The 27,491-nt window shown below is 33.8% G+C and overlaps 5 protein-coding genes and 1 non-coding gene across 6 annotated transcripts; 4 read left to right on the top strand and 2 right to left on the bottom strand.

Moving 5' to 3' along the window:
* The first annotated feature begins 4,413 nt into the window (after positions 1–4,413).
* Positions 4,414–4,486, top strand: TRNAR-CCG (transfer RNA arginine (anticodon CCG)). The gene has a single exon. It is a non-coding gene; the product is annotated as a tRNA-Arg (tRNA).
* Positions 4,487–4,735: 249 nt separating this feature from the next.
* On the top strand, positions 4,736–4,861 carry LOC139864794 (dolichyl-diphosphooligosaccharide--protein glycosyltransferase subunit 4A-like). The gene has a single exon (XM_071853365.1). It carries the CDS (start codon positions 4,736–4,738, stop codon positions 4,847–4,849), a length of 114 nt encoding a protein of 37 aa, XP_071709466.1. The 3' UTR covers positions 4,850–4,861.
* A 691-nt stretch (positions 4,862–5,552) lies between these two features.
* LOC139863304 (general transcription and DNA repair factor IIH subunit TFB4-like) lies at positions 5,553–7,865 on the bottom strand. The gene is made up of 11 exons (XM_071851937.1): positions 7,835–7,865; positions 7,663–7,739; positions 7,317–7,566; positions 7,182–7,228; positions 7,062–7,099; positions 6,950–6,995; positions 6,490–6,543; positions 6,336–6,404; positions 6,184–6,260; positions 6,005–6,100; positions 5,553–5,631 (listed from the first exon to the last, which is right to left on the bottom strand). Exons 1-11 carry the CDS (start codon positions 7,863–7,865, stop codon positions 5,553–5,555), a joined length of 864 nt encoding a protein of 287 aa, XP_071708038.1.
* A 4,437-nt stretch (positions 7,866–12,302) lies between these two features.
* LOC139863303 (uncharacterized) lies at positions 12,303–16,152 on the bottom strand. Its single transcript, XM_071851936.1, has 7 exons — positions 16,045–16,152; positions 15,016–15,412; positions 14,797–14,930; positions 14,274–14,369; positions 13,815–14,071; positions 13,355–13,575; positions 12,303–12,761 (listed from the first exon to the last, which is right to left on the bottom strand). The coding sequence occupies exons 2-7, from the start codon at positions 15,364–15,366 to the stop codon at positions 12,423–12,425; spliced, it is 1,398 nt and encodes a 465-aa protein (XP_071708037.1). The 5' UTR covers positions 15,367–15,412; positions 16,045–16,152; the 3' UTR covers positions 12,303–12,422.
* A 2,035-nt stretch (positions 16,153–18,187) lies between these two features.
* LOC139862676 (heat shock cognate 70 kDa protein 2-like) lies at positions 18,188–21,172 on the top strand. The gene is made up of 2 exons (XM_071851300.1): positions 18,188–18,479; positions 19,379–21,172. The coding sequence occupies exons 1-2, from the start codon at positions 18,266–18,268 to the stop codon at positions 21,121–21,123; spliced, it is 1,959 nt and encodes a 652-aa protein (XP_071707401.1). The 5' UTR covers positions 18,188–18,265; the 3' UTR covers positions 21,124–21,172.
* Positions 21,173–26,600: 5,428 nt separating this feature from the next.
* LOC139864878 (dolichyl-diphosphooligosaccharide--protein glycosyltransferase subunit 4A-like) lies at positions 26,601–26,711 on the top strand. The gene has a single exon (XM_071853442.1). The coding sequence runs from the start codon at positions 26,601–26,603 to the stop codon at positions 26,709–26,711; it is 111 nt and encodes a 36-aa protein (XP_071709543.1).
* Positions 26,712–27,491: the final 780 nt, after the last annotated feature.

Here is a 27,491-nt window from a genome sequence, read left to right as displayed (position 1 = left end):
CATGTGGGAACCATCATTTGGCAACTAGCATGAAATATCTCATAAAATTACAAAAATATGAGTAATCATTCATGACTTATTTACATGAAAACAAAATTACATATCCTTTATATCTAATCCATACACCAACGACCAAAAACACCTACAAACACTTTCATTCTTCAATTTTCTTCATCTAATTGATCTCTCTCAAGTTCTATCTTCAAGTTCTAAGTGTTCTTCATAAATTCCAAAAGTTCTAGTTTCATAAAATCAAGAATACTTTCAAGTTGCTAGCTCACTTCCAATCTTGTAAGGTGATCATCCAACCTCAAGAAATCTTTGTTTCTTACAGTAGGTTATCATTCTAATACAAGGTAATAATCATATTCAAACTTTGGTTCAATTTCTATAACTATAACAATCTTATTTCAAGTGATGATCTTACTTGAACTTGTTTTCGTGTCATGATTCTGCTTCAAGAACTTCGAGCCATCCAAGGATCCATTGAAGCTAGATCCATTTTTCTCTTTTCCAGTAGGTTTATCCAAGGAAATTAAGGTAGTAATGATGTTCATAACATCATTCGATTCATACATATAAAGCTATCTTATTCGAAGGTTTAAACTTGTAATCACTAGAACATAGTTTAGTTAATTCTAAACTTGTTCGCAAACAAAAGTTAATCCTTCTAACTTGACTTTTAAAATCAACTAAACACATGTTCTATATCTATATGATATGCTAACTTAATGATTTAAAACCTGGAAACACGAAAAACACCGTAAAACCGGATTTACGCCGTCGTAGTAACACCGCGGGCTGTTTTGGGTTAGTTAATTAAAAACTATGATAAACTTTGATTTAAAAGTTGTTATTCTGAGAAAATGATTTTTATTATGAACATGAAACTATATCCAAAAATTATGGTTAAACTCAAAGTGGAAGTATGTTTTCTAAAATGGTCATCTAGACGTCGTTCTTTCGACTGAAATGACTACCTTTACAAAAACGACTTGTAACTTATTTTTTCGACTATAAACCTATACTTTTTCTGTTTAGATTCATAAAATAGAGTTCAATATGAAACCATAGCAATTTGATTCACTCAAAACGGATTTAAAATGAAGAAGTTATGGGTAAAACAAGATTGGATAATTTTTCTCATTTTAGCTACGTGAAAATTGGAAACAAATCTATTCCAACCATAACTTAATCAACTTGTATTGTATATTATGTAATCTTGAGATACCATAGACACGTATACAATGTTTCGACCTATCATGTCGACACATCTATATATATTTCGGAACAACCATAGACACTCTATATGTGAATGTTGGAGTTAGCTATACAGGGTTGAGGTTGATTCTAAAATATATATAGTTTGAGTTGTGATCAATACTGAGATACGTATACACTGGGTCGTGGATTGATTCAAGATAATATTTATCGATTTATTTCTGTACATCTAACTGTGGACAACTAGTTGTAGGTTACTAACGAGGACAGCTGACTTAATAAACTTAAAACATCAAAATATATTAAAAGTGTTGTAAATATATTTTGAACATACTTTGATATATATGTATATATTGTTATAGGTTCGTGAATCAACCAGTGGCCAAGTCTTACTTCCCGACGAAGTAAAAATCTGTGAAAGTGAGTTATAGTCCCACTTTTAAAATCTAATATTTTTGGGATGAGAATACATGCAGGTTTTATAAATGATTTACAAAATAGACACAAGTACGTGAAACTACATTCTATGGTTGAATTATCGAAATTGAATATGCCCCTTTTTATTAAGTCTGGTAATCTAAGAATTAGGGAACAGACACCCTAATTGACGCGAATCCTAAAGATAGATCTATTGGGCCTAACAAACCCCATCCAAAGTACCGGATGCTTTAGTACTTCGAAATTTATATCATATCCGAAGGGTGTTCCGGAATGATGGGGATATTCTTATATATGCATCTTGTTAATGTCGGTTACCAGGTGTTCACCATATGAATGATTTTTTATCTCTATGTATGGGATGTGTATTGAAATATGAAATCTTGTGGTCTATTGTTACGATTTGATATATATAGGTTAAACCTATAACTCACCAACATTTTTGTTGACGTTTAAAGCATGTTTATTCTCAGGTGAATATTAAGAGCTTCCGCTGTTGCATACTAAAATAAGGACAAGATTTGGAGTCCATGTTTGTATGATATTGTGTAAAAACTGCATTCAAGAAACTGATTTCGATGTAACATATTTGTATTGTAAACCATTATGTAATGGTCGTGTGTAAACAGGATATTTTAGATTATCATTATTTGATAATCTACGTAAAGCTTTTTAAACCTTTATTTATGAAATAAAGGTTATGGTTTGTTTTAAAAATGAATGCAGTCTTTAAAAAACGTCTCATATAGAGGTCAAAACCTCGCAACGAAATCAATTAATATGGAACGTTTTTAATCAATAAGAACGGGACATTTCAGATTGCGTACTTGCGCCAGTGTGTACGCAAGGTACCTTGCGCGGGCGTTTAAACATGTCATTTAACCGTGATAAAAATTAAAAGAATACGCAAGGACGCAAGAAGGCAAGGTCGCAAGGTACCTTGCGCCTTGCGAGGGCATTTTGTCATTTTTTTTTTTTTGGGCTCTGGTGCAAGGGGTAAAAAATATTTGGGCATTTTGGTGATAACCCCTTTTTTTATCACTAATTATATATAAATTTGTCCGATTACAATTATACGTGTTAATATATATACTTGATATAGGATAGTGAATCTGAGGCCAACCATGCATTGTTCAGTTCCGGCGTATGCATATTTTTACTACAAAATATCGTATAGTGAGTTTCATTTGCTCCCTTTTTAATTGCTTTTGCAATATATATTTTTGGGCTGAGAATACATGTGCTGCTTTTATGTTTGACGAAATAGACACAAGTACTTAAAATATATTCTACGTTGAGTTGTACCACTTTGCATATCTTCCTTAATAGCTTGGTAACTAATATTTACATGTTGGAAGAACATGTAAGCGCGAATCCTATTGATAGATCTATCGGGTTTGACCACCCCAACCGGGCTAGTCACTCTAGTATCGTAAACGGTTGTATAGTACTTCGTTTTTACTACACTTGGTACAGTGTAGGGAGATTTCATAATAAAGGGAATATGCCACATTAATTGTTAAGTGTGGTTACCGAAGCGCCCGACGTTGTAGTTTCAGTTATATCGGATTGTCGTTTTGAGTTTGCGTTCACATTACAAACGGTCCCTCAACTTCGACTATATTTACACAACAGCCCCTCAAATTTACACTTTTTCAGGGGTACAAAGTGTAAATATATAATTTTATTAAAATAAAAGAAACTAATTCCACCCGAATTTATAACTGGCCCTATTTTCTCGCTCGGTGCGAGTTAAATTTTTCATAGACCAACGTTCAACTCGAAAAAATCTTATGAACCCAACGGGACTAACTATACGCGAAACAGACACTTCTAAAAAAATGCTAAAGAAAACGACAACCCGTATCTTCCCGCACGCCACGAGTTAAATTATTTCGATGGCAGCGTTAGACTCAAAATAATTTTATGAACAAAATGAAACTAACCACATTCGAAACGGACACTTTTTAAAAAACCGCTCAACACAACGACAACCCGTATCTTTCTGTTCGCCGGGAGTTAAATTTTTCCGACAACACCGTTACACTCGAAAGAATTTATTGAACAAAACAAAACTAACTATGTTCGAAACGGATACTTTTTAAAAAACACTTAACACAACGACATCTAAAACGACGCTTAACACATGGGTCATGTTCTCCTCTTTAAATACATAACGCTACGTTAAATATGAATACGCAGACCGAAAGCCCCCGCCGCAACGCGCGGGCCGATCCGGACTAGTTTCATAGTTCATACTATAACACAGAAAAATCAAGTTGGACCGTGTTGAGCAAATGTAATTTATAAAATACTAAATATGTAAATTCAGTATAAGTTTAGGGACTAAATATGTAACATACTCACCTATTTACCGTGGTTTTAGAGCAGGCCCTACCGTTTGGTTATTTCTTTCTGCATCTGATCAAGCATTTTCAAGGTACGTTATTCAATTGCTTCCTTTTAATTTGTAATTTCTTATTTTCTAAGATCAACGTTTAAAGATGCGTTCTTTAAGATCTGATTCAATTAGTTCTGTAAACATCTTGATCGAGTTTGATCTGTTTACTTCTCGATACGCTCATAAATACACACTTGATTTTTAATCGAATTTGCTAACACCTGCAAATTTATAATTAATTAGTTCACGAATCTGCAAGCTTAGTTTCTAGATCTGTGACTCTTGTCATTTGTAACTGTATGAAAGAGTATTGCGTTATTTTGTTAAACGATGTAGAAGATGTAATACCTACAGATCGCATAGCGGAGTGGATATCGCGTTAGACTCCGAATCTAAAGGTCGTGGGTTCGAATCCCACTGTGATCATATACTCTTTTTTTTGTTTTGTTTTAAAACCCTATTTTCATTTTGTTGGCTCCTTTGTTTTTAGCTCCCTCGGTTTATGTCTTTATATTCTGATCTAGAGCTATCTGGGGTTATAAATAAAAGCTTTAACTAAATTAACTTGTATAGATCCTAATAATACAATGAACGAGATACATTTTAGGATCATTGCGCATAATGATGATGTGATTTTTGACAACCTGTTTCTTACTTGTGGCTGTGTTGTTGCAGATGATAACGGATAACGACTTGGGGTTCATTGCCAACTTCCTTGGAATATTCATATTCGCTCTCGTAATTGCTTATCATTATGTGTTGGCTGACCCTAAGTATGAAGGGAATTAGATGGTCCTTTTAGCGCAACCAAATATCGAATGTAGTTGTGGAGTTGTTAATTGTTATTAGAGGCTCATGAAATGTACTGTATATGACATTGAAAAGCAATTGGTTTATGACATTTGAGTTTTGGTATTTCTAGCTCTGATATGGTGCAATAACATTGTGCCTTTAAAGAAACATAAGCTTTTTTCGTATCTTTCTGTTGTTCAATGAGATCGAGAGAGAGCAACTTTAGACCGTTTAGTCATTTATTGCCCATCTCCCCTTGTGTTTTATCTCAAATAGAATAAAAAAAAACAAAAAAAAAAAAAAAAACATACTAAAATGAGGTTGTTTAAGCATATGTAAATTGTTTGAAGTCTCTTTTTAACGCTTACAACATATATGGTTGTTACATCTTTCCGTTGTTTAACGCTTTTTGTAAGTGGATAAAAACATGTTTGCATGTCGACCCAACCTCAACCAAACCATATCTTAACCCCATATTCAATTGTTTCGGTATTTTAATTTTTACTTTATATTGTGAAGTCAAGTACATACAATTGACGAAAGCAAAAACTATTCAATATCCTTGCAAGATCCTCTAGTCATTAATCTTGTAACGGATCAGTTTTACACATGAGTAGAAAATTCAACACAAGTGTTGCTACATCTCTGCACCATTAAAACCACCAACGGCCTTGAAATCATCCACAAAACACACCATGGTTTAATCACTTCCATTATTTGGAGCCTTTCTTTTCTGATTCAAAGTCTGGACACTTGTGTGGAGCCTACCAAAAGCTGACCTGCATTCCAATGCATAACCCATACATTAGAGTAAACCACAACAAAACTTATCGACATGGAACTATTCATCATGCGGGTATCATCTTTTCTTGGGTTGAAAATGCTGTGTTGGGTTGACCCAATGACCCATAAACACTTTTTTTTGTGTGGCTAGAATATAGAAAAGAATGATTCAGCACAAACATGTTTTGACATTTTTACCGTTCCCCAACCCACCCAAAGAACCCATCTTGCTACCTCTACTTTCTTCACACCTCCTCCCATCCAACCCTAGGCCATATACTGAAGTATTATTAACAATTGTGGCAGGGGGCTTAATTAAAAAAATAATAAATTAGTACGAGTAGTATTTAAAAGAATGAACATACTCACCCACACGTTGAACATTTCTCGTGATGCTTACAGAATATAGACAAACAAACTGAGCAAATGTATCCCATGTCAATTGTGTTTTTGTGACAAAAACACCTGCATAATTTAACACACAAGTTCATACTAGTGTGCGACTACATATTTTTCATATCACAAATACATACATATAAGAAACTTACGAAGCACGAAAATCTACACCAACAGGCTTAGGAAGTTGTAAGAAGCTGCGAGAATGCAAATCTGTTGCAAATACCGTCTGCATACAAACCATACATGCAAATTCAGGGGGAAAAAAGTAGATGAATATGCAATCTTATGATGGTGTACATACTGTTAAGTACTGGAACAGTCCATCGAGATATTGGGGCTTCAGATATACACCTCCGGTTATATAAGAGGCCTAACACTCGATACAAATCATAAACGCTCATCAGTTATATTGATAAAGTGATATATTATCAAAGTTGACATATGAACAGAGGTACCTGTTGCAAGAAAGCAGAATTTTGGGACCCAATGACACATGAATCTATAGGTACCTGTACAAGAAAGAAACTTGTGAATCTTTTTAACATTATTTTACCAGTTACAGACCTAACATACAAGATGGGACGATATCGGTCGAGTCAGGGACTATTTGGACGTCGACTAACATTGACTTTTAGTAATATATATACTTAACATATATATACTACACATAAATATAACAAACATAAGTATTGCAAACGTAAATATTTCAAACATAAATCTGAGTAAAAAAAATCAAGAATTTGACCTAGCTTTGACCAACCTTGATTTTGACTCACTTAGACCCAACTCATACCGACTTTGACCCGACTTATTAGATGTTTTTGGGCGAAACGGGACGGGTTAGTCATCAAATTGACTCCAGACGACTTCCGTTTACAAAAAGAATATTAAAATCGAAGCATGCATCTCACATACCATTGATCTCTGAGCAGAGAAAATTGAGTTCATGATAGCAACATATCTGCGAAATAAAACATTATTTTGAGTAACCGAACAAGGAAAGAAAAAAGAAAGTGAATAGACATACTGTCCAGGTCCATCTTGTGATCCATGCAAGCACAAAATCTGTCATCATTTATCAGCAATAAGATATGAATTGAATCCCCAATTAATTAAGATTCACATTGATATAATCACAGTAAATTACCCGAGGTTGAGGATGAAGCGACCCGGAACGAAATACTCGTTGTATGTCTAATCATCATTGTAATGTTAAACAATCATTTTACTCCACTAAACATGGATTAATAAAATATAAAATTTAAAGTATAAAACAGGATACAACAGAGTGCCATCGAAAGAGATCCTGAAAGCAATGAGGAACCGATCCCATCAACCGAGTCGTTTTTATTAAGCTTCTCATCCTTACACACAAACTCCTCGAGCTTCTGCAACAACGTCTCAGTTCTCTTGTTAGTTTGGCTTAATGAAGAAGAATCATAAATGTAATCACATGAATTTAAGCCAGTAGCTATCACCACTACTTGATTCAGTTGATTTAATAGAAGAATCGAGTTCAAGAATGAAATAAACTGCATATAAATAAAAATATAATAACACGTTCAATACTTAAGATAGAAAATGAGAGAAAAATCTATATGAAATGGAGTAATTTTGTTAATGTTTACTTGAGATAGATAAGTAGCAGTTGAACTCCAAACTAATGGATTTGTGTCAATTAATACCATCAGCAGGCTTACATCATCTGTAATAAAATTTGAATGAACAAATTTAACTGATGCATGAAAATAATATTTAGTATTTAATATTTAATATATTTGGAGTATAAACATGATTTACCTGCATACTGCTTGGCTGAAACAGGAGTCATACTTGGTTTGTGTGATTTGTATGACAGGGCTTTAAACTGAAAGGAAAAGTAGATGATTTTTTAAGTCATAAGTAAAATAATTCATATGATCTAAAAATGGTAGGTCATTTTTATACCTGGAAATTGGGTTGGGTTAGTTCGGGTTTGGGTCCGGTAAATATGGGTTCAGGTCCAAACGGATCAGATATTATGAACGGGTCCAATAGGTTTGGTCAAATCCAGGTCAAGTCAGGTCAGATACGATTGTACAAATTTTAACCAGCAAAAACAAAAGATAGAAAACGTAATTTCATTAATGCATTGTATTTCAAAACTCGAGAACAAATACTGAAAAAATATGCCATAACTCGACCCACCTAATTGTAATGTGGCCAATCACTAACTGTCTTGAATATGTGTGAGAAGAAAAGAAACTTGGGCACCACACTGACTAATGCAAGGCTCAAAATTGACACCCTACAAATGTATGATTTTAAAAGAAGAAAATGTAATGGATACCTAATATTGTGAACCAATCGCGCTTTATGCCTGAGTTTAAAGGTATAACTGGTGTCAATAATACTTCACATTGCCATTACATTAGATAATAAAACAATTTGTTACCTTGACAAAGCTATCTAAGATGTTAGTTAGTACTATTTGATTCTTAACATCAGGCTTCCAATTTGATACTTATAATTCAGTGATACATTTTAATAAACCCTAAAAAGAAGACGACTGCAATTCATTAAAATTTGTATGTGTTCAGGCACTTGTGGATACGAAACAAAATTTCAGCATCTTTTTAACCACCCGATAACAACACGTCATTTTGTGAACCCATAAAGCATTCTTTTTTTTTTTTTTTTAAAGCAGATGTATTTGTATATTTGTATATATTAATATGGAAGTAGCAATCTTTATTGCATTTTTACACCTATTAGCTTACGCACGTACATGGAACTCTCAAAGCTCTAAACCTAACTTATACAGGACATGTATTCATACAAAAAAGCTTCTTTTCCAGATTTCCAGACACACCTTGTTCCAATGAGTTGAATCATAAGCTCTCGGGTTTAATTGCCATACATGCGATCCTTAATTCCAATAAATTGTAATCCACTCGAAGCTCTTCACTTAGTAATACTATATAAAACTAGGCCTTGGATGAATGGAAACGAAGATATGATTACTCACAATTGTACCACTTAAAAAGCTATATAAGATTATGTACCTATATTGCCAAAATCTCCATGCACCCAATCTACAAGTATAACTATATCTTAAGATTAACTTTTAGTCATATAATAAACAACATTTCATCGTATTAGATTAGAAGTTACACATATTTTGAATTTATTCATTAAGGAATTTTATCAAACAGGTGGTATGCATATTGGATTTTAGGGATTTTGAAAAAGAAAAGAAATTAATCTGAACTTACGTCGCTACTGTTTGAAGAAGTGAGAGGATGAAAACGTTTTTTTTTCTTTGTTGTTGTTGTTGTTGTTGTTGTTCTCTTCAGTAACGAAGTCGGCTATGGAGCAGTGGCGGAACCAGGAATCTGTGTCACTGGGGGCAAAAAAATTACAACAAAAGCTACCAAAAAAATACTTCACCAAATATAATTATAAAAATTGTACGAGATATAAATAACAAATCGCACAAAATGTAACAAAAAAAAGCACTAAATCCTCAAAAAAATCGCATAAAATAAGCTCAAAACTACAGTTTCCTTTACGGTCACGCATCTTTTGAAAACGATGAATTACAGCTTCATCTTTAACATTGACGAGCGTTTTTCTTTCGACGCTCACGCATCTTTTGGGTCTTAATCTTTAACATTGACGAGCGTTTTTCTTTCTACGGTCACACATCTTTTGGGTAATTCGAATGACTAAAACTTGATAATATTTTAGAACAAATGATATCTTATATTATAAAGATTAATATTAAATATTAATATTAATATTAATATTAATATTAATATTAATATTAATATAGTAGAAACTTAAATCTTTTATCATGTTAATAGAATAATAAAAACAAAACAATATTATGTAGTGAATTAAATTAATTTGTATAAAAGTTAAACAGAAGTTAGATACACAATAATTTGTACAAACTCGGATAGAATATTATTTTTCTACTAGTATAACGTTATAACATAAAAATAAAATCAAAAGTACTAATTAAAATGTGAATTTATTATGATACCAAAGATTTAGATACAAATATTAACCATGTAGACTGTGGATTTTAGACATGTTAGTTCATGTATGGGCTACTATTATTACTATTGTAAAGTATGTACATCGTACTTTTTAGAAAAGAAATATATGTACATATTGACATTATCAAGGGCTAATATGTACAATCTTTAAATTTATAAGGATATAAGGTTAATATGTGTAAATAATGTACTGAGTAAAAAATTTCTCTTTTCTCTTTATCATCTCTTTCAAGTTTCACCCTCTACAAACTCTATTTCCACCTGCTCTTTTTCTTCAAGACCATTCAAGCTTTAAAATCACAGCTAACACACATATAATATGCATAAAATAGGTTGAAGTCACTGGGGGCATCTGCCCCCCTCTGCCCTATGCTAGTTCCGCCCCTGCTATGGAGGTTATCGTACTCAGGTCGAAGACTGTCCAACGTCAAAGTTACAACACTACAACACATGAGTAAATTTGTACCGGAAACGACAGAAACGATCGGAGAGTAAATGAGTTGCGTTTATGTGAGGGCGACGAAAGAAAGAAGATGTGTAGCGAAGACCGTACCGGTGCCGGCGACGTTGCAGAGGAAGTCGAAACGCGGGAAATGGTTTTATTTGATTGAGGGTTGTGTGTTTTTGAGATGTGTAAATTTAAATATCCATTTGTATGTCCATTTTTATTTTTTAATAATTAATTTTTATTTTTTCATTATTATTAATAAACTTTAAGTTTTTAAAATAAAATGAAATAGTAAATTAAAATTCATAAAATAAAAAATTAAATTTATTCATTAAATAAACTGGATTAGTTAATAAAATTCATAAAACTACATTTCTTATCGAATAGACTATAAATGTTTAACCAAATCGGATCGTAAGCATTCGTGCACTTCTCTATCACGTAGCTCCTTTGTTTTTCTGGCACGAGCGTCGTACCTTTCGATCTAAGTTCGTTGTATATTTTGAACCGGCTCATAAACCCAATCATTCTCAGCAAGGTTGTAACCATTGTAATCAAAATATGATGCACATATGCATAAGACGTCCTCATAAGCCCTTGCGTGTTGTTGTAGAGTATGCCAACCACCCTGTAGAATCCCAAAAATTCTTTCAACATCTTTGCAATCAGCAGCTTGTTTCATTTATAAGTAGGAACGTTTTTCATCAACGGCACTTGAAAATGACTTAACAAAATATGTTCACGTTGGATAAATCCTGTCTGCTAAATAGTATCATATTTTTGTACTCCACACCGTTTACATGGTAAGGGACGTCGGACATGTCTTCATTAAGCATTGAGTTGAACAAATCACTAGTGTTTAACAGATTTGAGTCGTCGTTTAAGCCCGCCACACCAAAATACGAATGCCAAATCCAATTATCATACGAAGCAACGGCTTCAAGTATTTATAGAAAAAAAATTAAGAACACTAGCCGTTGAGGTAGATGCATATGATGATGACGATGAACCCGAGATGATGAAAAATCTTAGATATGCCTTAAACAATCGATCATAATGAAGAACTAGAGATGAACTGGTAATGATCACCACAAAATAACCATTTGGAGAAAACACTCGTAACGGTAAAAAAAATATAAATAATCTTAATGAACAATATAAAAAATCCAAAAAAAAAAATGACAACAACACTAATGGGTGGTTTTAGTTTCTTAAGGTATAATCAACAATTCTTGATGACGTGAACAGATCGTTTGAGTGGATTTGATTTTGAGTTTGAAAAATAGTGCTCTTATTTGTATATGTATATGATACCAAGAAGACACTAATCATACATGTAATGACAATTTAATGTAATGACAATTTAGCATCAAGTATGATGACATCTTATTACGTGTTTTTATTTCAGGTTAAAAATTTTTAATTGTTTATAATAATACACTTTTTAAAAAATTTATATACTACAATGCTATTATTTTAGGTATACAATCTACAATTATTTTAGGTATACAATCTACAATTAAACAAAAGTGAAAATATATGAGATATTTGTAGCGTTAGCCTTGTATTAACCTTAATTGTAGCGTTAGCCTTGTATTAACCTTAATCTAACCTATCGCCCTGCCAATCTTGCCACGTGGATCAGTATACTAATACTTCTATTCCACTAGTCTCATGATAAAATGCCCCTGTTTACCCCAGTAGCAACAAATATAAATTGAACCACCACCAAGTTGCTAATGAAACCAATCTATAAAAATTTTGTTTATCAAAACCGTAACCAGAATAGCCAAAAACAGTGGTTTCAAGAACCAATTATGTTTTAAAGTTGTAAGATCAGACACCAGTGATAAGCCAACACTACCCAGTTGTGTCAACGGTGCGAATGAGGATACCCTTATCCGAACGTAAACCGGTGATAATAAACTGCTAAAAAGAAAACGATACATACCCATAAAAGTAATGCACCCACCCCAGCAACTTTTACATACTCCCCATTTATATTTAAGCTACTAGGACCCGCATACAGCTCAGTATTAGAAGATGTATTGTCGATACGATGATTTGTAATATCAATAATTGCCCTCTCCCCAACTGTTGCCACGTCATTTGTACATCTGGGGCACGAACACTTGCCACCAAGAAAATCTGGCAATTCTTCAAAGTATCTTGAAAGAACCTCTTGGTAGTTATCCCCCAAGATCATCAACTTCCGCTGGGTCCTAGGCGTCAAAACCTGAACGATTAAGAGAGATAAAGATACAGTTAGGGTCTCAGTCATTTAACACTATGACTTTGTCACAATTCTCATTCGATCAAATAAGACTTGTTTCTTCAATCTAGTATAAATTGCAACATTCCTATGTTGGAAATTGTGCTTATGTTAAAGGTCATAGATTTGAATATTGTCTTTGTAAATGTTTATGTATTTGCGTCAAAAAAATTTCCCTTATTATGTACTGATTATTTAGGTTCTTTATGTTCACCATATAGAGTGAATCATTTTACTATAAAGTTATACAAATCAAGTGTGTGATTTACTGATTTACATGGGACAGGTGACTTACTAGATATATTACAAAATATTAATGGGTCAAGTTCTTAATAAATATGGTATCTTTTTTCATAATATTTTTAAAAAATCCATTCTCATTGCAAGATATTTGCCATATATTTAAAAAAAACTTCTTATTTAAACAATAAAAGTGTTTGCGAGTCAACATGAACCACCAGTACTAAAGTTGACTCATTTTACCAGCCCACATTGGCACCTTTAATGAAAGTAATAATGTAGATAAAGCACGCAAGAAGTAAAGAGAACGGGTTTACTTGGAATAGAGTTTGAGTTATCATTCGCGCAATAGAGGGGAGTCGTACAACGAGTAAGCAACCAAGCCGGTTTGGGTAATGATCTTGAAGAAGTATAGCACAATGTCTGAATGTTTTAATAGGGAATCCAAAGGGCGATAGTCCCTCACAGTCCATCAAAACAGTAATCTGAGAATGCTCAGCGTCAAGCAAGTTTATAACTCCATATTCCACCTGAGACACTGATATACGTACAATATGGTTTCATATATCTCATTAGCACCAAACTGTTTAAAATATGACATATAGTTTCATATATCTCATTTGACATGTTTCCTTTCTGATTATATCTTTTATTAAAACTCATTTGATCCAATAAAAAACAGATGACCGGAATCAGCAAATCTATACGTAATTGGGTTGCAATTACCACCTACAATTTGAAAACAAGCATACATAGTTACGAGGAGAATTCACATACCAACTGCTCTTACAAACTGTGCTTGACCCCCTGAAGCCAATTCAGAGCCTGCAATTCCAACACGAATAAAAAGGCAAGGTCGTTGCATCCTATCAGATCCATGCCAAAAGACCAAATTGCCCCAATACTCAAGTTCTTGAGGTGAAAGAAGCGTGTATTTCTGCCTCCAGCGAATAGTCTTCTTAACTGATGATAAAAGCCTTGCAAAGTCACCTTCAGAGACAGCATAGAATCTACATAGCTCATCCTCATTCATCCTGATACAATCATCCAATATATGTCAACAATCATCTCACACGCAATGTATCGCGCATAGTTGTCCTACTCTTTTATATAATGTATATTAATATTAATATGACAATCTAAAATAACTTATGGTTCTTCGATACCAAGCATATGACAGACACATCATGGGCCAAGACAACAACAGTATAATATATTAAAATAAAGTGATGATACCTGTCTGGGATAGTAATACCCTGCTTATCAAGCTCTTCATAGAGTTCTACCAACCAATCTTCCATGCCAACACTCCTTGGAACCTTATTGACAGGCCTGCATGACCCACAGATTTAAAACATGTATAATAAGTACAAAATTGAGAGAATAAGAAGCTAGAATATAGTAACGACACCACAAGTCAAGCTCATAACCATTTCAAGATAGCCTAGTGGTTGGGGTCCTTATATCGTCACAAGAGAGGTCTCGGGTTCAAACCGGAAGGGTCATGAAAAATCCCGGTTGGGCCACTTACATCTGAGTGAAAATACTTACCCTCCCAAGAGTAGCCTGAACAAAGAAACCTTATCTGTTTAGCACAAGTCAAGCCCATATCAGTGATATCAGAGAGACAATTAATAAAACTAATCGGTCATGATACAAGCTTAGCCTGTTATTTAAATTTAGCTGAACTTTATACAAGTATACATTTATCTTATGCATCTTAAGCAACTACAATCTCAAAATAGGAAATAAGTGATACCTTCTATTTTGGGTGACCAATTGTGTCGACAGTTCTGTGAGCTCAGCACCCGAACCACTGAGGGTTCCTTTTGAAGATCCCGATTCATCGAATATTGTTGCCGCTGTGAGAAGCATCAACGGCTTTGACAACGCCTAACAAAAGAGACAAGAATATCAACTACCGTGAATAATATAGCAATTATTGAATGGCACCGCAAGGTAAATGTGGTAAACAAACCTGCATTCCTTTAACCAATCCAGTAAAAGGAGCCCATTTTTGGATCCATTTAAATGGCGGACAACATAGAATTTGAAGCGCCTGAATCCCACGCCAAATAACCGGACAATGTGCTGAAGAGAACCTTTTAACAATCTCAAGTGCTGCAGTTGTCAAAAGAAACGCAACGATATCACCAGCACCACCTGTAGCCACCACACTGACTTTCATTGAAGTAACACATTTTAGCGTTTTCCTTGATGATTTGTTTGCGAGTGGGCCTAGTAAACGGCTTTTAGGGATATTTTGAGTAGCGGTAATCCTCAGCTCTAACTTCTTATTTAATTTGAAAAAACGTAAAGTCTCCCCCATCACATCACATCCTATCCTTTATCAACGCAGAAACTACATAAACTGCCTACATAGCAAAATCGATACAAAGTAAATCATTAACACAAGTTCCCTTTCTTTAAATCATACACCAGACAGTTGATTATATCTTACTATAATTTACAGTATGAGTAATGTGTTACCCAAACAGAACCCTAGTAGTCATAGTCATCTTCATTTAATACATAATCTTAACTTAATTAATCTTATGACGTTCAAGTTAAGTCAATATATTCACTCTAACTAAAATAGATTCCAATAACTATTCACTCAAAAATCCACATACAAAAAAAAGTTAATAAAAATAAATAAATAAATTACGTCGTTAATCATAATTCACCATTGAAATGCAATTTCTTTATTAATCAATCTAACTAATATATATTGTTTCTTATAGATACATCACAATTAGACATTAACAACACTGTTATTTTGGAACAGTTACAAACATATAATCGAATTTTGGAGGATGATTTCCGAATTCCGATTAGAGGCATGATTATTAAAAAAGAAAAACGTACAACATCATGATAAAAATTAGCCGTTCCACATAAAATGATGATAGATATTATCCATAGGATCGATTGAGCTTTCAATCGATTGAATAATGAAAAATTATACATACAGACGAATGAATATGTATAGAGAAAAAGAAGTTACTCGATTAAAGGTCACGTATCCGTAAGAAACCGCGCTCTGTTACTCCGGAAGGTAAGACATGAATTCTGACTTCTTTTGAGGGAACCGGGTCGTAGCGATATATATATTTGGGATCCGACCCACTTAAAACAGTTTAGGCGTTCGGGCTCGGCTGCTTTTATTTATTTATTTATTTATTTATTTTTCGTGCGTGATTTCGTACGCTACTAAATTTTAGTCATACACCACCAAAAGTGCATTAAAACATTGTATTGTACAATATTGTAATACATATTTGGTGATGTATGACAAAATTTGGTAGTGTACAAATCAGCCCCTTATTTTTATTCTGCAGTTTCTAATAAAACCTAATATCAATTCTTTTTGTTTGTGATAATATATAATGATGAATGATGATATTGATTTTGAAGAACCAATGAAAAATTTGTTTAGATGTCTCTATTAATGATTTTATTGGAGGCTCAAATGTGGGTGTGAGTTACGGGTATAAGTCTTCGGGTCGGGATCGAGATGCTAAACTCGCTTCTAGTGACAACGGACATGGCTTGGATTGTGGTTTATAACCTCCCTTCACATGAACGCTCGATGGAAATGAGTCTTCAAACGTGTTAACATATTCCTTTACTTCACGTTCGGGGAAGAAAAATATTTGTGACAAGGTGGATGAAATTGTTGTTAACCAGGTCACCAAAACTCGCAAAGGATCTTCCAAGGCCTAAAAACACGCCTTTTCGTGAGTCGTATTCGGTTCTGGTTTCGTTGTTTTGTCTTTTTTTGTATTGTTATTGCTTGTTGTATTCTTTTTATGTTTGCGAATCTTTTTCTCTAATTTCTTTGTTTCTGGTTAAGTTCGTTTGTAGATAGCGGTAGCAAGGCGGTTAGTCAGTGGCGAATCTAGGTTCGAAACTCAATGAGATCATATACAATTTGAGTAGTACTTTATCATATATTTTTCCCAAAATATGATCCTTTTACTTAAAAAAAACTATTGTTTTTTAAAAATACAAAAACATATATTTAAATTTAATTGTGGTCTATTAAATTTTAGTAGTATTTTGTAGTAAACAATTAAAAAATAGTGGGTGAAAGGACCTCCCACTTGATTGAATGTAGTCTCGCCTCTACGGTTAGTATTGTTTTCTAGTTGTGAACTTACCCGTTCTCGTTTCTCCTTTTGTATTTTTGTTAGTGTCTTTCATCTTTCGATTAAGTATCCGTTTATAGTATTTGTTATATTAATAAGAAAAGAAGAGTTTTTTTTTTCAATATCATTAAGAGTTTTTTTTTATGATGGGGAGTCAAAGTCTTTTTATATCTTTTGTATACTGAGAAGAGGAGGTAATGCATTCTAAAATACTTAATTGTTGTTTGTTTTTTAAAATATTTTAAATTTATCTAAAGATTTGTGACTAAACTTATAAAAGAAAAAAAAATGTGGTATGCACGGCTGTATGCTTAATACAACAACAAAACTCAATACCACATGATTGGTGTAGGGGGAGGTAAGATGTAGACAATTCTTCCTCTATCCGAGAATAAAAACAAGTCATTTCTCCACTCATAGTGAAACACTCTCAAAAGTAGAGAAAGTCATCCCTATCTATTCGATGGATAAAGAGATTGTTTCTGAGTGGACATCCGGTCAATAAGGAGGAAATTTTTCTTAAAAAAATAGTAAAATAAAATTAAAAATAGAAATGAGACGTCATTAAAATAGTACAATCAAATTTCTACGGGTTTTAAATCCTGCTGGAATTCAATTTAGGCTCTAAATGGCAGTCAAGACGTCAATAAATCGACGCTTGCTGTTGACTCAAAAATAGAGCCGTAAAAGTTCTTTGTTTTTTTCCAAAAAAAAAAAAAAACACTCCGGTTAATTTTGTAAGGAAAAGAAAATAGAAATGCCACGTCAAGGCGTTTAAAAATTTGAAAGAAGCAATGAGCTCCAGAATGAACGAGAATCTTCCAAAATCACAGTCAAACTCGTCAAAACCTTTTTTTTTATTTTGGATTCCTTATTTCACCAATATAATCTGACGTACTTTAATAAATTTTACGAACTTTCTAGAACAACCAAACTGTATAAATAAAACCCTTGCCCTTGTCAACCTCCTCATATTATCGCTTAAAACTGTATACGATTTTCGCTCACAAAAATCTCTCTTCTCAATACTTTCCTATTTTCAAGTTCTCTATCGTAGTTTCTGATTAACTCGACGATATGGCCGGTAAAGGTGATGGACCAGCAATCGGAATTGATTTAGGGACGACGTACTCGTGCGTCGGAGTATGGCAGCACGATAGGGTTGAAATCATCGCTAATGATCAGGGAAACAGGACTACGCCGTCGTATGTTGCGTTTACGGATACTGAGCGTTTGATCGGTGACGCTGCTAAGAATCAAGTAGCTATGAATCCTGTTAACACCGTTTTTGGTAAGCGTTCTATACTTCACTCTTATAAATTAATGTTTTGATTAGATGTGTCATATGTAGACCTAAGTTATAGAAAACTTACATTGTGCATTAGTAATTTGTTAGACCACAGATATTGGTGATTGTGACGTGGAGTGGGTGAGGTGCACTTTTTGGGGAAAACTGTGACTGGGCCATGACATTTTGGGGGAGTTGTAATGGGAGGCTTTTGTAAGGGCGTTTGTGGGTGATGTGTCAAAATATGATTGGAGGTTGGGTTAAAAAGTGGTGAAAAAGGTAGAAAAGAATTAAAATAAAAAATAAAAAATCACAAACGCACATTTTTATGCTCGTGCTTTCTTGACAAACGCCCCAACACAAACGCCCACAAACGCCCCATTCCGGGCGTTTATGGGGCGTTTGTGGGCGGATTCAGGCAACAAACGCCTGCGTTATCTATGGTCTTATGATTCGTTAATGCCTAGTTTGTTTTGGATATAATTACGTAATGCTTAAGTGATCTATAATTTGTAATGTTTTGTATATCTTAACCTAGAATTTGATGAATTTTCGTAATTCGTTTGTGATTAAATTTAATTCATAAAACCTTGAAATATAATTTCTATAATTGATGACAAATTTGAGCATTCATTATATAACCTCTGTATGTAGTATGTACTCTATTTTGTATTTGTATTAGAGTCTACTTAATTATATAACCTGGAATGCCTAATCTCATGGATTGATAGACTACTTTTATTATTATTATTAATTATAATTATTAATTAGGAGTATTAATTATTACTCCGTATTAATCTTTAGTGTGCAACATATATGATGTAAAAAGGCATATATTTTATAACAATCCGGGTTTATGTTAATAACAATGGGACTTACATTAAGCTTTGTTTTAATTGTAGATGCAAAGCGGTTGATGGGTAGAAAGGTTAGTGATCCTTCAGTTCAAAGTGATATGAAGTTGTGGCCATTCAAGGTTATTTCTGGTCCTGCCGACAAACCACTAATTGGGGTTACATACAAAGGTGAAGAGAAACAATTTGCACCAGAAGAAATCTCTTCAATGGTTCTTATAAAGATGAGAGAAATTGCAGAAGCTTATCTTGGCACATCTATCAAGAACGCTGTAGTGACTGTCCCTGCTTACTTCAATGATTCCCAACGTCAAGCAACAAAGGATGCCGGTGCGATTGCTGGTCTTAATGTGATGCGTATTATCAACGAGCCTACGGCTGCAGCTATTGCATATGGTCTTGATAAGAAGGCGTCTTCTTCTGGCGAGAAGAACGTTCTTATTTTTGACCTTGGTGGTGGTACTTTTGATGTTTCTCTTCTTACCATTGAAGAGGGTATTTTCGAAGTGAAAGCTACAGCTGGTGATACTCATTTAGGGGGTGAAGATTTTGATAACAGGATGGTAAATCACTTTGTTCAGGAATTTAAGAGGAAGAACAAGAAAGATATTACTGGTAATCCAAGGGCTTTAAGGCGATTGAGAACCGCTTGTGAAAGAGCAAAGAGGACTTTGTCTTCTACCGCTCAAACAACGATCGAGATTGATTCGTTATTCGAAGGTATTGATTTCTATTCAACCATTACTCGTGCACGTTTTGAAGAGCTCAACATGGATCTGTTTAGAAAGTGTATGGAGCCTGTGGAGAAGTGTTTAAAAGATGCTAAAATGGACAAAGGCAGTGTTCATGATGTTGTTCTTGTTGGTGGATCTACTCGAATTCCAAAAGTACAACAGTTATTACAAGATTTCTTTAATGGAAAAGAGCTTTGTAAAAGCATTAATCCCGATGAAGCTGTTGCGTATGGTGCTGCTGTACAAGCTGCAATATTGACTGGTGAAGGCAACCAAAAGGTTCAAGACCTTTTGTTGTTAGACGTAACACCGTTGTCGCTTGGTTTGGAAACTGCTGGTGGAGTTATGACTGTTTTGATTCCAAGAAACACTACGATTCCTACTAAAAAGGAGCAAGTGTTTTCAACGTATTCTGACAATCAACCTGGTGTCATGATTCAAGTTTATGAAGGTGAGAGAGCAAGAACAAAAGACAACAACTTGCTTGGTAAATTTGAATTGTCGGGGATTCCACCCGCACCTCGAGGTGTACCACAAATCAATGTCTGTTTTGATATTGATGCGAATGGTATCTTGAATGTATCTGCTGAGGATAAAGTTGGTGGTCAGAAGAACAAGATTACGATTACAAATGATAAGGGGAGATTGTCTAAAGAAGACATTGAGAAGATGGTACAGGAAGCTGAGAAGTATAAGGCAGAAGATGAAGAGCATAAGAAGAAAGTGGAGGCGAAGAATGCACTTGAGAATTATGCTTACAACATGAGGAACACCATTAAAGATGATAAGGTAGCTTCACAGCTTCCTGCTGATGACAAGAAGGAGGTGGAGGATGCAGTTGATCAGGCTGTTCAATGGTTGGATTCGAATCAGCTTGCAGAGGCTGAGGAATTTGAAGACAAGATGAAGGAGCTCGAGGGTATTTGTAACCCTATAATTGCAAAGATGTACCAAAGTGGTGGTGGTGGTGGTGGTGTGCCAGATATGGGTGGTATGGGTGCAGATGGACCGGCTGCTGGCGGAAATGGTGCAGGTCCCAAAATTGAAGAAGTTGATTAATTTTTTCTCTTGCTTGTTGGGTTTATTTCTGGTCGGTTAATGGTTGTTTAAGACATTTAGCCTTTGATTATGCAATGTTTATTTGTTACTTTTATCCTTTTATGACATATCTATATGCAATAGTTTCTTTCTGATAATCATTAATGTTGATTCTGTTTCTGGTGGCTATTTCTAGTATTCTAAAAATTTTAAACTAAACTGTTATTTGAACAAATGCAAAGTTGTGTGCATGTTTGTGCACAATCTGTACATTGTGCAAGTGAATCTGCAAGATTAAGGAGTACTTCTAGGAGGTAGGTGATTCATATACACTCCATTTTGTTCATACGCATCATTGTATGCAACCAAAGTAGCTCTTCCATATTTGCTTGCATGACCATGTATGGAACTATCCAGATTGATCAAGTGAAGTTGAATGATGTTGGGTTTAGGGATCATCATATTTATAATATAGTATAACTAGAAAACAGGCCCGCGCGATGCCGCGGGGCCTTTGGGTTGCGTATTTATAGTTAACAGGGCGTATTATAGGTGTGTATATTTATTGAATATAGTTTGAGGTATTGAGCGTTTTTTTAGAAGTGTCCGTTTCGTATATAGTTAGTCCCGTTGGGTTCATAAGATTTTTCTGAGTTGAACGGTGGGTTCGAAAAAATTTAACGCGAGGCGAGCGGGAAAATATGTCCTGTTGAAAATAATGGTGAAGTTTGGTTAGGATTTTTAATCAAAATAATAAATTTACGTTTTACACGGACTAAACATGAAACTTGGATGAAGTTTGGGGGAATATGTTTTTTTTTGTGTTGTCGTTTGGACAACGTGGGTGGTCAAAACGGCCAAATTCCCCACGTACGCAAATATCTCTCTAATCTCTAATTAGAAAACAAATATGATGATATAGTTGTTTAAAAAATCCTACATGTAAAAATTCTAGCTATTAGATGAGAAAGTTAACTTTCAATCTCAGCCCTTTAAATTGATAATGACATCATTTAGGAAACTTAACAGCAGTTACAGTACATAATTACACTAATAACCTTAACCTTCACCTTAATTATATTAACCTTAAAGTTAACAGTTACGGAGTACAATTAGCAGTTACGGAGTACAATTAGCAATTACAGAGTACAATTAGCATCTCTCATATATTAGGCAAATTTCCTTTCCCTAATTTCACGAATGATCTTCAAATCCAGCGGAAAAAATCCATTTGATTGATCTATTGCTTATATTTTATCCCCAATATGGTGTTAAACGATTTATCCAAAATCGATGAAGCTAACGACGATGTGAGCGGACTACACAAGGTTTGTTTCACATTCTTTTTTGTTAATCAATTTTTCATAAAGTACATTAATTCTTCTCACATAACATCTGATTATGTGTTAATACATGTTCTCGAATTTCCAGATACTTCAAAAATCGTTGTTACTCAGGATTTTACATGCGGTGGACTAAGGTTTCTAATTTTCCTTTTTGTATAAAATGTCGTGAATAAAGTGGTGAAGCAATAGGTTTCTAATTTGGTTAGGTTGAGTTTTATATAGAGCTTACGATTGTTGATTTTCAATTATTGGTGATGGCATCTATTATTGGGAGTAACTCGATTGATTAATTTTGTTTCTGGCTTTTTTTTTTTTTTTTTTTTTTATTTATTTCCCTATTTGGATACTGTTAGTGTTTGATATGAGTAACTGGAATTTTAGTTTTTTGTTGATTGTTTTGCAGGGCTAAAGGACCAGTGTGTTCCGTTTGGGCCAATGGAAGGTACATATATATAGTTTGATTTGATTATGGAATTTATCATATGGATCATGAACTTTTGTTTGTTGGATTAATATACTAAATTACTGTTTATCTTTGTTGGATCTATTGTTGCATTGGTGTATATATTGGGTTCTTCAAGTAGATGAACGCTAATTGTGGATAATGTATGCTATTGTGAATATGTTTGGCTGGATCAACACTCCAACATTAACTTCACTCATGGAATCCGCTTGGGCCGAGTAAGAACACCTAAGATCGTCACTGTTTTCATTTTCCTATCCGATGTTGTCATCTAAATTACTATTTTGGCATGTTTATACAGTGACCCTCAAATTGCTCAAGTCTCCATCTGTGCAAATTATACTCCATACAATTATGTTATATTTAATTTTTTATGAGTTTTTGTAGGTTATTAAACAAATGGGTTTTGATGACTGCGCAATTTCATTGGATTATTGTAGCAAAAAGAGTTTCTGACTATAAATAAATTTAGAAGATTTAGCATATATTTTTGCTTTATACAAACTAATTGAGAATTATATAAAATTAATAATAATCAATAATCGAGGTGGCATGAGTTGTTCAACAGGTAAGGATTAAATGGGTTTAGTTTTTGGTGTGGATCAAGTTAGTGTGGGTTGGGTTTAGGTTACCGGGACTCTTTTTCTTTTGTTTGACATATCGATTTTTGGGAGGTTTATAGATCTTTGCAAGTAAATACTAACGATGTTCCAGCAATCTTTCTATGTTCTCTATTTATAAAACTCACACTCTTTTAGTAACTATAAGAACCTTTTGAGTGATTATGTATGTGCAATCCATCAATGTAACTGTTGAGCATCTTATTTGTGCAAACTATAGTTCTTTTTTCTAACTTTTTTTTTTTTTTTTTTGCATTTGTGAACTTGGGCCAATGCTATGAGAATGTAGTGTCAACTGGCAGCGACTTTACAGCTAACGGAGATTTATTCTTAAGGTTTTCGTTATCAATCCTTTTTTATAAGGTACACTTGATCGTCAATCTTGTGTAAATTAGAGGTCATGGAATTCGGCAGGGTGGATAACGTATCAAAACAAGTAATGTTTTAATGTGCATAAATGGGTTTTGGTCAGGTGCACCACAAATCATTTGCTTACAAGATGTGGAATGATTCATCTATTGTTGTATGATTCGAACATTATGTAAAGATAGTCTTATAACAGAACGTTATGTGAGATTGTGAACGGAAGAGATATGCTTCTGATTTTGCTGCTGGTGTAGACGAAAGTTTATACAACCATCTTTTGAATTACAGAATCTTGTCACCAGTCATTTGTTTTCCATATTCAACAAAAGGTAATTTCTTCTATTTTATGTTCTCTTAATCTTTAGTTGTATCTAACTATATAGAGGTAGCAAATGGGTTCACTTTGAAGCATAAATTTTTGTAAGGTTGAATGGGTCTGAGACTGTGTTGTCGGGATACATTATTATGTCCGAACTAAAGTCTTAACAAATAAGAAGCGTTTGGTGTTTATTCGGGTTATATAGGTTCTGTGTGTAGCGATCAGTTTGTATGGGTTTATAACTTCTGGTGGTAGCGCTAAATAGGTTCTTGTGTGCACTATTGTGTAGCGATCAGTTTGTATGTGTTATATAGGTTCTGTAGTGTAGCGGTCAGTTTGTATAGGTTCTGTGTGTACTACAGTGTACTTTCGTTGTATGGGTTATATAGGTTTTGTTATATGTTGGTATTGTTGTGAACTTGGTTTGTTTTGATATTTTAATTTTCCTAGCGAGACGGGTATCTTAGTTTTAATGTGGTTGTTTCTACCAGTATTTATGTATATTTTGATCCACGATTTAGTTTATAATAATCAAGTGTTTTTTTCTTATTGAATTTAGTATTTTGTAATGTCATTTCACTACTTGTTTGTATTGCACTTTATATAAATTGACTTGAAGATATTGAACTTGAAGTCTATACTTATGTTTATTTCACTTATCTTATTATCTTATTATACTTTATATGTTAACTTGTCTAATTATTTGTAGATATTGAAGTAGAAGTTATACATTTTTTTATCTTGACTTTCAATTCTATGTTTCTGGACACCAACCCCAGTTAGGAATGTAAGTATCCTTCCAATTTTAGCATACATGATGCAAATGACCCTAACTTCAAATTTAATAACATCTCCCATGTCTTGGGTGTTAAATAATTTTGGTATCTTAACCTGCAACTTTTGGAACATCTTTTAACTTTTAAAAGTTGCTACAGTACTTTATAATACATTAACATTTACTGTTATTCAAAGATAAAATACACACAGATATGATGCTCTGAACAAACATTTTTACTATATTTTTGAGGAAGACCGGTCCAATAACCAACACTTACAGCATTTGTTGTAAACTTAATGTGTCTTTTGCATCGTCTACAGGTCATCATGTTTTTCATTTACCGTTGCTTTGCCACAAATAGGGGCTGGTGCCATATCTATATTTTTGATTGATCGCATATCTTGATTAAAATTTTGAATCGTTTAAGATGTGTCACCAGCTTCGTTTATAGCATTGACTTTTGTTGCATATTACGTTATGACCCATTTTGTCAAACAATTACGGAGTACAACTTTTGGATGAAATAATTAACTACCTAGCAGCAAAACAATGGCAAAATTTTCATATTTTACATACTTAAGGTACATTCATATTCACGTTTTTGTTTTGGATCACTCTCTCTAATAAACATATGTGTCTCATTTATGTTTGTATGTTGATTTAGATAAATGTCTTAAGAAACAATCATCTATGTATAATTCCCGCCAAGTGGCGGGTTATAAACTAGTAGGGTAATAATAATAAAATTACTAATTACTATGTAAAAGTTGAGGGACTAAACATGTTATATACTCACTTATTTACCTTGGGTTTCATAACAGACCCTTGACTTTAGTTATTTCTTCAGTATCTGATCAAGAATTTTCAAGGTACGTGATTCAAGTTCTTCCTTGTAGTTTGTAGTTTTTTATTTTTATTTTCTAATCATGTAAAGGTATGTTCTTTAAGATCCCATTTTCTTTTCCACACTTGATTTGTAATCAAATTTGTTAATACCTGCAATTTCCAAGTGTCATTAGTGCACAATTTGCAATGATTGGGTCAAGACTGAGGTTGTGATGTAGGAATAACCATTTTTTCTATGGGTGTGTTTGGATGAAAGTAGCTGGAGCTGGAGCTTATGAGATAGAGCTGGAGCTGAAGCTTATTTTTTTAAGCTGGTAGCTGGAGTTTATTATTTTTTATAAGTGTTTGGTAAACTAGCTGGAGCTTATTTTTCAGTTCATAAGCTCTACTTTTTTTCATAAGCTACTAAAAGTAGTTTATTTTTTCAGAGCTTATGATTTTCATAAGCTCTACTTTTTTTCTCTACTAAACGAAGCTTATGACTTGGAGCTTATTAAAATCATAAGCTCAAGCTCCTATAAGCTTCCATAAGCTCCAACAAGCTCGTCACCCAAACACACCCTATATCTACATATGTAATGTAGTTTATAGATCTGTAAGTGATTTTCTTGGACCCATGTGGTGGATTCTTGGAGCTGTTTGAGGTTATATATTAAAACTCTAGCTAATTAAGTTGGCAGATCCTAAACATACAATGAATGTGACACACATTATATGATTTTTGACAGCCACTTTCTTACTTGTGGTTTTGTTGTCGCGGATGATAACAGATAACTTGGGCTCCATTACTAATTTCCTCGGAATATTCATATTCGCTCTAGTTATTGTTTATCATTATGTGTTGGCTGACCCTAAGTATGAAAGGAATTAGACTGTCCTTATAGTGCAAACCGATTATTAAATTGTTTATCATTACGTTGGAAACAATTGAGCTTATGACATTCAAGTTTTGGTATTTCTGGTTATGACATGGTGAAACTAACATTTGTGCTTCTAAATGAACATAGGTTCTCAGTGATACCAGCCTTTTTCATATCTTTCATTGTTTGATAATATCTTAAGAGAACAGTTTCAAAACTGTTTAATCATCAATTGCTCGGTTTGCATTGAGTTTTATCTCAGATAAAATAAAATAGCTAAAATGAGACTGTTTAACCATATCGATCTGAATTCTTTTGTTAATGCTTACAACCTATAAGATTTGTTATATCTAACAAATATGGTGTGTTGTTTATGTACTGCTGTATTAACTAACACAACAACACTAACGAATGCTTATTAACAGTGGACATATACAATTATACATGTTTGCACGTCCAACCCATATCATCCAAACTATTTTGTTACTAAAAGATACCTTTGTATCAACCTTAATCAAACCATCTGCACGCCCATCTTGCCACCTAGTTCTAATACTGCTATACAACTAGTCTCATGATCAAATGCTTGTTTGTACCCCCAGTAGTAAGTAGCAACATTAAAAATTGTCCCAGATTAAGTTACTAACGAAACCAATAATAAATATGAAATAAATTCCATAACCGATGATAATTCAACAAAAACACTCCCAATCCCGCCGAGGCGGGGTACGGGAAGGTAACATGTAGACATACCCCAACCCGATGGTAAACGGGTGATAATAAACTCGTAA

Source organism: Rutidosis leptorrhynchoides, chromosome 8 (genome assembly GCF_046630445.1).
Source record: "Rutidosis leptorrhynchoides isolate AG116_Rl617_1_P2 chromosome 8, CSIRO_AGI_Rlap_v1, whole genome shotgun sequence".
In the NCBI taxonomy this organism is placed as follows: domain Eukaryota; kingdom Viridiplantae; phylum Streptophyta; class Magnoliopsida; order Asterales; family Asteraceae; genus Rutidosis; species Rutidosis leptorrhynchoides.
This window is presented reverse-complemented; position numbering and strand designations above follow the sequence as displayed.